The 11,175-nt window shown below is 41.8% G+C and overlaps 1 protein-coding gene across 1 annotated transcript in view; it reads left to right on the top strand.

The window, feature by feature from the left end:
* Positions 1-3,050: 3,050 nt before the first annotated feature.
* The window catches only part of LOC124709107 (phosphoribosylformylglycinamidine synthase), a 213,371-nt gene continuing 205,246 nt past the window's right edge, over positions 3,051-11,175 (top strand). Inside the window, exon 1 of the mRNA XM_047240757.1 lies at positions 3,051-3,187. Coding sequence (XP_047096713.1) covers positions 3,185-3,187 — 3 coding nt within the window. The 5' untranslated portion in view covers positions 3,051-3,184. The remainder of the gene's footprint in view (positions 3,188-11,175) is intronic.

The following is an 11,175-nucleotide window of genomic DNA, read 5'->3' as shown; positions in this document are numbered from 1 at the left end:
CATAATCTTTTTGTTCTTGGGGTATAACTCTTTCCCTTTCTCTTTTCCCTTTGGTTTTCCCATTCTTCAGAAGTTGGCTAGCAATCTGATTTGCTGTAACCCCATTGTTCTTCTGCTGGTGGTCAGTTGGGTCCCCACTTAAGTTTTTCAGTAATTTCCATGCACATCTGCTGTTTTGTTTCATGTCAAGATTCTCGACTAGTTGGCACCACCGTGATGTCTTATCCTCAGCAATAGCCCGCATTAGTTCCTCCCCAGCCTCCATCGTATTTTCGCTGAAGGGATCCTGAGTAAACAGCTTTTGGTACATGTCAAGTAAGACCTTGCTGCTGCCGGTCAGACCCTGGATGTACTGGGTACGGCAACCCCTTGGGATGTTTTTCCTTGAGATCCCTTTCACAAGATCGATAAATCTACCATATTCATCTGGTCGAGGAGGGATTTTCTCAATTTCTTCGTCCAATTGCTCTTTAAATTTCTGCCAGTCTGCCTTTTTGAAATTAAACTGTCTTTGGAAAGGCACCTCCTATGGTTTAACCGTGGCATTCACAACACAAATGACGGGTCTGTGTTGTGTAGTTGGGATAGGTTCTTCAACAAGTTTCATGCACTGTGCTGCCAACTTCCTACTCGCAAAGATGTTGTCAGGATTATATCCCCTTCTTCATCTTCTGCTGTTGAACGATGCGGGCTGTTTTGGGTCATGAATAAGTTGTAGGTCGTTAGTGTCAGACCAAGATTCAAGCTTTACACCATTCTCATCAGTCTCATTATATCCCCATGCTTCACCATGGCAGTTGAAATCGCCCATGACAAAATTAATATGGTGATATGTAAAATTGTTTGGTTCATGGAAAACAAAGTCCACATCTGGTGGTTTGTACACAGACGTCACAGAGAACTTCTGGACGTGAATGGTAAGTACTTCAATGTTATTTACTTCTGTCATTGCGGCTGATGTTACGTTGAGCCCGGGTCTGATGAAAATCGCACTCCCATACTTGTCGTGAGGTCTTTCAATGGCCAAATCCATTCCTGCTATTTTAGGTCTGTGGCTGGTGGCTCCCCGGTGTGTTTCCTGCATCAACAATACGTCGCATATATGGTTATAGCACATGTCTGCTAATAAAACACTCTTATGACTAGAGAATCCCTCAATATTTATCGAGATCGTCACAAGGGGTGGTCTTGATAAAGGCCGTTGCATCTTGATGTTAATTTGGTTTTGGACTTTAACTTGATCTGGTGTTAGAAGGATTAGCCGGTGAAATCTTTCACCGTTTCCAGGGTACGCCCGATTGTGCCTGTCTTCAGTCTTTAGGCTCGCAATCTTCTAGGGGGCTCCTTCTATGTACCCCTGTTCTACGCTACTATGCCAGTAACCACCTCCATGAGGTACTATGCATTTTCGGTTTCTCTTTCACTCTCTACTAATACCCGATGTCGTGATTTTATTTCATTAATTTTTAATATTGTTCCATGTATGTTGCCTTTTAGTATGTTTTATGCAGTAACATCCCTTCTTGACTGATATATTTTGGCAGAAAATTTCTTTTAACGTGAGTTACACTACGTTTCTCTATATAATTTTGTTCGGTGAGTTTTTGAAACTTACAGTAGTCCAGAATATGACCACGCCAGATTTGTTGTAATATCGTAGTCTCCCTTATATTTGCACATAACCTGATGATGCCGAAACGCGTCGTTCTTGAGTTAATAAGTAATATTCTGCAACCTACGACTGTATTTTAAATAGTATATTGGAGCAGAACTGTTTTCAGTAATGAGTCTCTCTTCAAAGTGAGCCCCAATGATCAGCAAAGACATGTCTGGAGACACCTCAGTCAGCAGTGGGATACCAACAAGGCTGTCGCCTGCCACATGAACCGAGAGCCACAAATGATTGTTTGGAGTGCCATTTCATTTCATAGCAGGATCTATTTGGTATAATCCGAAGCACTCTTGCAGCTCAGTGATACATCGACGATATTCTAAGGCCCTTGTAGTTATCTTTCATGGCAAGCCATCCTGAGCTTACATTTCAGCAAGATAATGCCTGCTCGCACACGTCGAGAGTTTCTGTTACCTGGCCTTGTGCTTGCCAAACCCTATCTTGGTCAACAAGATCGCTGGATCTCTCCCCTATGGAGAACATTTGGCGGATTATGGACTGGGCCCTCCTACCAGCACGGGATTTGATGATCTACGGGCGAATTGGACAGAATTCAGCACTCAGGAGGACGTCCAACAGTTCTATCAATCGGTGCCAAGCCAAACGAATGCTTGGATAAAGGCCAGAGGTGGACCAACATGTTATTAATTTGTGAAACTGTTTCTCTTGAGTAAATCATCCACTTTTTCTGAAATTGTAATCATTAGTTTGTTTGTACATGTTCATCATATTCACTGACTTTAGTCTCATTCGGATAATTACTTAGCCGTGCATTATTTTTTGGTATTAAGAGTGTAGGCATTATTGCAATGACTCCAGTTGCCAGGTGTTTCAGTGTTACTTGTAATGTAATGTGAGCTGGCACGGCATGTTATGTACGTTTATTAGACTTTTGTACAGGGCGAGAAATATAGCTCACAAATATTTCAAAATTGATTTTACTCATTCAAGATGATTTTAGAACCAAATGTCGGCCTTGGCATTTAACTCCTCCAATTAGTCTACTGGATGTACCCACGATTCCTAAGAGATAGCCAACTTTTGTATGTCTGATTTGTGTTCATCAACGGCACCATAAGACCCCCGTTAAAATTTGCTAAATTCCTGTACTGCTAATTTCACTTGCAGCTACCTTGGAAGTCTCGTAAGTAGCTTTTCCAACTTCGATGTGTGGAAATTCTAACGTGCACGTAAGCGTAGTGGTGGGGGAATGCACATATAAGAAATTCATGCCTGTTTAAACTCAGTTTAAGTCGCTTGTCTCGCATTTTACGGTTTTTCAAAAAATTCAAACTTCCTTGTTGTCCTCTGGGTCAAAAGTTGAGTATCTTCAATGAATCTGATAATCTTTGCCTATTTACTGTAGCACGTATTCTGCGAGGCGCGAATTTAAATTATTGCAAAAAATTGCCGGAAGTAATATTTGATGCACCGGAAATTAAATTAGAAGCGGCATATCTGCGAAGAAACCATCAAAATTGAAGAACAACCAAGGAGGAGTTCGTGGGGAAAATGGTACGTGCAATGGGATTTGTTTAGAAATGCTGATTCGTACTTCGCCAGCCATCAGCAATTCGTAATATTACGTAACTCATTATACCCTGTCATTAATTAACATCTTCTGAGATCAATGTATTGCATTCAGACGACTGAACATCGATTTAAAGGTAGCAGTACTGTCAATGTTTTATACGGTATTCAACTTTCAAGTCCGATCATTCACTTCTGAAAGAGTAGCAAGCCACGCAACAGGTTGTTGCGTGTAAACAATAGCGAACAAGATACATTATTCATAAATTATGTTCAGATTTTGTTTTTATCGTAGAAGTATCATCTCGTATATCATGTATTTACATCGCAGAGCAAATATGTCATACTCGCGTAAATGTGTTGGAATGTAATACGTAAATTACTGGGTTACGTGTGGCGTAACCGTATGATACTCATTTTATTTGCAACAAGCACTTAGTAATAAGCCGATACCAATGCACTTTGAGAAAATCCTATGTGCTAGTAACATTTCGTTTGTGGGCTATTATCGTTCCCCTTGTAACGAACATCGTCATAAATCAGTCAATTTAGCTGTTCATTTATTCAACCAGGAATCATGTTTCAGTGATGTAGGATTTATCATTACAATACAACGAAAGTAAATAGTTCAAAAATTACACACAGTATATGTAAATGTGCCTTGTACAATATGATGACAGGACAAGTGTTCGACTGTGTATATTGGATGTTATTGGACATTTTACTTAAATCTAGTGTTTACTTGGAAAAATATTAACGTATATTTTGCATGTAGATCCTGTATTAGAAATTCAGATATTGCATAGACGAAGTGGTATGGGCCTGTTGAAAATATTTTGTAGTAGGTCTTTCAGATGCATTCCTATTTACTAAGCATGTTTTATTTTGTGACATTTTATTGAACAGTTTTGTTCTCATATAGAATCTACATTTATGAAACATATTTGTATTGGCATAGGAAAGTTGTGAGTCTCCTTGTAATCTTGCTCTGTGCTTGGGTATGTCCCATGTTTCCTCATTACATTTTGTTTTATACAACTTAGTATATACATAATATATATTCATGGTAAAGGTAATACATTTTCTTGTTTTTAAATCATGGTTTGCACTAGTATTTGCTCTTCCTGTAATAACCTTAGCGTTTTTCACTTTGATTCCAAAAGTAGAAGCTGCAGAAGAGTTTTGCCACAATATGAAATCATATTTCAGGCGTGCATGAAGGCACTCTTTAAAGGTAACTGCAAGCACTCTACCTGGTACTGACAAAGTCTGCATGTTTGCCCCATTTTAAATCACCCTAGTTTAGTGCGTCATAATAGTTAACTCTCCCTATGGTGTGAGATAAACCATTTTTACAATCATAGTACTATAGCCTCATGCGAACGATATACATGATAGTCTGAAGCTACACTGTGCTGTATTTTTACATAGAGTCGTTCATGCTTAAGTGGTTAGTACTTAAATATGTTAAGTCTCTCTCTCTCTCTCTCTCTCTCTCTCTCTCTCTCTCTCTGTGTGTGTGTTGTGTGTGTGTGTGTGTGTGTGTGTGTGTGTGTGTGTGTAGGGGGGACAGTTAAGAAAGTTTAGTTTTATATGTTGTACACTAATATTTTGAAGCAATGTCTTCAGTTATTTAAGGCTCTTGTGTCTTTGAGTGAATTGCTAGTTTTTTTCTTCTACCTAACGAAATTAGCAAAGTAGTGTTGAGAAGAGAGGCTTGCTACCAACCTTTGAACAACATTTTTTAGTGTGTACATGGTGCCCCAGTCTGTAGCATTGCTTCTTCCTTTCCTGTCCTGCAGTTCTACTTTCTGACTATGCCTTTTCTCTAACTTGTCCTCTGTGATGGATTCTCTGCTGACAACCTAGCTTCTTGCTCGTAAGGCATCGATTCTGACTTCTTCAACTTTATACTCTCATTTTACATTTGGTCCCCACACAGGGGTTTGAGCTCTACCTTTCCCCAAATTCTTTACAGGTTGAGCAGGAAGATCACTCTCTCTATGATGGATTCTCTGCTGACAACCTAGCTTGCTCGTGAGGCATCGATTCTGACTTCTTCAACTTTATACTCTCATTTTACATTTGGTCCCCACACAAGGGTTTGAGCTCTACCTTTCCCCAAATTCTTTACAGGTTGAGCAGGAAGATCACTCTCTCTATGATGGATTCTCTGCTGACAACCTAGCTTGCTCGTGAGGCATCGATTCTGACTTCTTCAACTTTATACTCTCATTTTACATTTGGTCCCCACACAAGGGTTTGAGCTCTGCCTTTCCCCAAATTCTTTACAGGTTGAGCAGGAAGATCACTCTCTACGCAGCACAGCAGTCAGTGTGTGTTGGAGGTCACCAGGTATCCGTACGGTGTTAGCTCCCTGACCATTCGGGGAATGCATTATTGATGTCCGGCCTGTCATCTCCCCCCTCCCCCCCCCTCTCCCCCACCCACCCACCCACACACACACACACACACACACACACACACACACACGCGCGCAGTGCCTGTCTGTCTGGGTGCACCAGGACATCGCCCACCACACAAGTTGGTCTTTGCTCTGGGTGGGCTATGCCCTACGAGAGAGCCGTCTATCGGAGTAGGTAGCATCGTGGTGGGTATTTGACACTATAAAACATCAAAGTTATCAACTGGTGGCTGCAAGGTCCTGGCAGTCTCTTCAGACAGAGTGCAATTTATTGTCAATTGTTACAGTGCTAGCAACATTCCCTACTTGGCTCTGCTGTAGGATAAAAACAAAATCAAATGACTTACGGACAGTTATTCCCCTCTATTCCTGATTTGTATCCGAACAGACGGATGGTCTTTTCCTTCTAACTAATCTGATTTCTTTTGTAGGCAATATTGAAAGCTTATTTGGCGAACTATCTTCCGGTCATTTCCGGTGCGGTTCCGACGCAGTGTATCACTCGGAATACCAATCGATTAATCAAGGCGTCTTCTCTGCCGACGGACATACAGAGAAACCTGCGCAACACGGAAGCCCTACCACCTCGGCTGTATGGATTACCCAAGATCCATAAGAACAACGTTCCACTGAGACCGATCGTTAGCGCTCCTGGCTCACCAATGTATAAACTGGCGAAACACTTGGCCTCTCTGCTCCAGCCACACGTGGGGAAGACCGACACATACATTAAGGACTCAGGACATTTCACTGAGAAGCTGAAGGAACTGAAACTTGCACCAAACGACATCCTGGTCAGTTTTGATGTTGTTTCGTTATTTACGAAAGTGCTACTCAGTGACGCTCTGGAGCACATCGGTTCCATGTTCCTGCAAGACGTCAGAAAGCTCTTCCATGCATGTCTCACCACGAGCTATTTCACGTGGAATGGTGATTTCTACGAACAGCTGGAAGGCGTCGCCGTGGGTAGTCCTCTCAGTCCAGTGGTGGCCAACTTCTTCATGGAACAATTCGAAGCACAGGCACTGGACTCGGCGACTTGCAAACCTAAGGTGTGGTACAGGTACGTCGATGATACTTTCGTGGTGTGGAGCCATGGTGAAGAACAGCTCGGTGAATTCCTGAGACACTTGAACAGCCTCCATGCCAACATAACATTTACCATGGAAGTAGAAAAGGACAAGAAACTGCCATTTCTAGATGTGCTGGTCACAAGGGACGGCGAAACCCTGGGACACAGCGTGTATCGAAAACCGACACACACGGACCGATACCTGCACAAACTGTCAAACCACCACCCGAGCCAGAAAAGAGGCATGATTAGTACGCTCGTAACGAGAGCAGAATGAATATGTGAGCCGCAACACCTCAAACGAGAAATGAAACACCTGGAAACTGTCCTGAGGAGCAATGGGTACTCCACAAATTATATTAAAGGTGTAACAGAGCCAAACACTCGGCATAGTAAGGAACCAGGAAAAGAAATGTCGGGTACGGCCTTTCTGCCATACATTCCCAGAGTGACGGACAGAGTCGGCCGTATATTGCGCAAACATGGCGTAAAGACGATTTTCAAACCAACAAGGAAGATCAAAGAGTGTCTTAGATCGGCGAAGGAGGAAAGAGACCCACTTGCAATGTCGGGAATATACCGTATACCATGCACATGCGGAAAAGTTTATGTCGGAATGACTGGACAATCCATTAACACCAGGATCAAAGAGCATAAGCGACATTGCAGGTTGGGGCAGGTGGAGAAATCGGCCATGGCAGAGCACGCACTGAATGAGACCGACCACGTAATAAAAATCGCCGATACGGAAGTTCTGGCTGTAGAGAAGCACTATCACATGCGCTTGTTCAGAGAAGCTGTAGAAATACAAAAAACACGCGAACAGTTTCAACAACAAAGAGGAAAGCCTTAAGGTAAACGGATCCTGGCTTCCCGTACTGCAGCGAACGACCTTCACAGGTAGCAAGAGGAGAACCGCACCGGAAATGATCGCGGAGAAGCCCTCGGACGTTGGAGCGCCAGGTACATATAGTCTGCGGCTGCGATCTCGGCTCCAGTTCACCACCGGCAATGGAGGGTGAAGCTTTGACAATGCCAGCCACTCGTGCTGGCAAAAGTCAGAAAAATCATTAGATGAACGTCGGCCGAAGAACCCAAGTCAGAAGCCAATAGGCAGTTTGTCAACAAGTGGCCACGAAAGCCTTAACAATTTTGTAAACTATCTTCCCTTAGCAACTGTGAGTGGTTCCATCATAATTAAGGTGGCCTATCAATTTCCGGGTGGCACACTCATACAAACAGGTTCATGTTGACCTGTTACCATCAAACGGTATAAGAACCACAACATGATATAGGAGTTAGTTTTTCAGTGGGACCTAACACTGCAGACGGACGAAGAACTATGAGAACACTCGGAGAGGTGAGGGATCCGCTTTTTGCTTGGTGTACATTGGGGGTAGACAGACACAGATTAGATGCCAGCAAAGTCGTCCTTGCTCATTATGGGGATTTGCTTCCAGAAAAGACCAAAAACATTTGTTACCGCTGCAGTAAAGTCGTATTCTCCATCCCCGATTTAGTGTTTTAAAAGCCAACACTTCAGGCAGATGTTTTCCCGGTGAGCGTGTGACCCAAATTGCGGGGACTGTGACCAACCACTTCATGAAAATTCTCCATGTGCACTGCCACGTGTCTGTGTCGTCTACCCTAATTCCTGGAGTGTGCTGCCCTGCTCAAGAAATGGAATGGAAAAATGCAGAAAATGGAGGTCAGATTGTCCACTCTTAGTGAAATCAACCTTTGCCTCTGTTGCGGACATGTTATTGGCAGTGCCCTGTGTATTTGCCCCCCTTGACATCGACACTGATAGCCTACAAATAAACCTGACTGTGGAGGTGGTGAACGCTCACCTCTCTTGGCTCTTGTGGCACCATCTTCAGGAAACACTTCCCGTATCTGACTGGAGAAGCAGCTTCGTCCTCTGGTGTCTACCGGCTACAGGGCATCTTTGAAGAAGGCACCTCCAGTGCCCCCTGAGGTGGCAAATAACCCCTCCCTCCCTCCTCCCTCCCCTTCAAACTCCAAGGCAGCTTTCATTGATGTTGTTCCACTCCCATCTTCAGGACTCCAACAGCTAATTTCCTATTCTTCAGCAATCTGTGTTGCTCTCCAAGAAACACGGTTCGTTGATGACCATTCCCTAACTCTGCACTGCATTCTGTCAGTACTGTACTGGCCCTGTGAGACCACCTGGGGAGATCTGAACATTGGTTTGCACATAAATCATCGTGCCACACTGAAATAAACATCAGTGCAAGGGCAAACAATGCTGGCGATCACCATTTTTAATGTTTGTTTACCTCTAGATGGAACACGTACATATCTTAAGATGTCCAACTTAATCCAACCCCCCCCCACCCCCCCCCCACCCCGTTCCAATTCTATTTCATCTGTTATGTCAGTATTTGAATGCGCAGCATCCCATGTGGGGTAGCACAGCTTTGTCTCGTACGGCCCTTCACCTTTTAACCTAGGTAGTTACATGTTCCACAGATTATTTCAATAATTCTTTTTATTGAAATGATTTGAAACGAGTTAGTTTACAGGTATACACTACACATGATCATAGTTAGCTTTAATGAACACATTGTTTTTTTTATTTGCATTCATACCACTATACTTACAATCTATTTGATGTGCTTTTTTAAATTTTTATTTGAAAGTAGCTTTCCTGATAAGTTATTCAGAAAACCCATTACAAAACGCGTAAGCCATGGATAACTAAGGGAATTAAAATCTCTCAGACTTAGGGAAATTTATGTAAAAGCCAGAATAAGTCAATGTCTGACATTACTTACATACTGTTGTATTTCAAGGGAAGCCATTGAAATGTCTAGAAAAATGCACTTTCTGGCAGAAATTAATGACGCAGATAATAATCGGGTTGGATTGTGTTGTCCACAGAAACTGCAATGTAATTAGAGCAGAAAGGAAGTTAGCAATCAGTCGCAGATAGTAAGATTAAAACTATACAAGATATTCTCCAGGTTTGTTTCCATTAGTAACAGCATGCTCCACGACTGTGTTAATGAAGTCCAAGATAGGAGGAAGGGCATCATTGGCCACAAAATTTTAATCTGCAGATAGGTTCCAGGTACTGTACGGCTATCTTCAGTGCCACTATATCCAAGTCATGAAGACTCATCGTAAATAAAATCGGATTGTACCACATTGACCATACAGGCAACAATTTGTTGTTTGTAATGTCAGTGTGGTATCATGTGCGATTGTATTTATGATGTCCATCTTGACTTGGATATAATTGCACTGAAGATAGCTACAGAATAGCTGAAATCAGTCTGTAATAAACAGATTAAAAAGTTGTGTCCGATGCTGCTCTTCCTCATGTCTTGGGCATATGGAATATTGTCATACAGGAGACAGGACAGCCAGTCAATGAACAAGATACCAAACGATTAAACAAAATGACAGTGTTGTGACTGACAATTCAGAGGTTGCAAGTACGCTGAAGAATCATTTCCTAAACGGAGCAGTGCAACAAAACTAGGGTTAAATGGTTCAGTTGAAGCAGCAAGAGAATACACTAAAAATATCAGTCCAAAAGACTTTGCGCAACAAGAAATAGCACCAGCATCCTCCACTGAAATTAGAATTATAAACATTCTAAAATATAAAGGCTTATATGGAGTTGGTGAAATTTCCAACAGAATTCCGAAAAGTAGCTCTAACTTAATAAATAATTTTCTTGGTAACATATGTAATGTGTCGTTGGCACAGAGGATTTTTCCAGACAGGTTACAATATGCAGTTGTTAGGCCTCTTTATAAGAAAGCTGACAAGAAAGACTTAAATAATTATCATACAGTTTCATTACTGGCGTGTACTTAGATGCACATCATGGAATCAGGAGGCATCTCACATTTAAGGAGAAACAATTTGCTTAGCATTTCACAGTTTCAATTCCAGAAGGTTTACTCAACTGAGAATACCATTTATACATTCACCCACCAAATATTGCAATTTATATATTATAAAATAATGCCAACTGGTATTTTGTGTCATCTTTCCAAGGTGTTTGATTGTGTAGATCATGTAACTCTTAGAACATCTCAGGTTGTATGAAATTGAATGTTTTTTATAGAACTGGTTTTGATGATACTCAACAAACAGAATGCAAAAAAAGTTGTATTGAATAACTGAGACATTGTTGGAAAGGTAGAAAATTTTAGTGACAGGAGAAATCACAAAGGGAGTCCCACAGGTTCAATTTTAGGTCCACTCCTGTTCCTTGTATATGTGAATGACCTTCCACTTAACATTCAAGAAGCAGAATCGGTAATTTTTGCAGGCAGTTCCAGTGTTATAACAAATCCCATTGAAGAGAAAGCAACAGAAGAGTTGGCAAATGATATTTTCCAAAGAATTATGAAGTCGTTCTCTTAAAATACACTCTCTCTTAATTTTGAGAAAAATACACTATAGTCAGTTTTGTGCAACAGAGAGAGTATACCAGCA

The sequence above is a fragment of the Schistocerca piceifrons genome, chromosome 7 (genome assembly GCF_021461385.2).
Source record: "Schistocerca piceifrons isolate TAMUIC-IGC-003096 chromosome 7, iqSchPice1.1, whole genome shotgun sequence".
Lineage (NCBI taxonomy): Eukaryota > Metazoa > Arthropoda > Insecta > Orthoptera > Acrididae > Schistocerca > Schistocerca piceifrons.
Note: the sequence above shows the minus strand (reverse complement) of the source record. Positions and strands in the feature narration are given on the sequence as shown.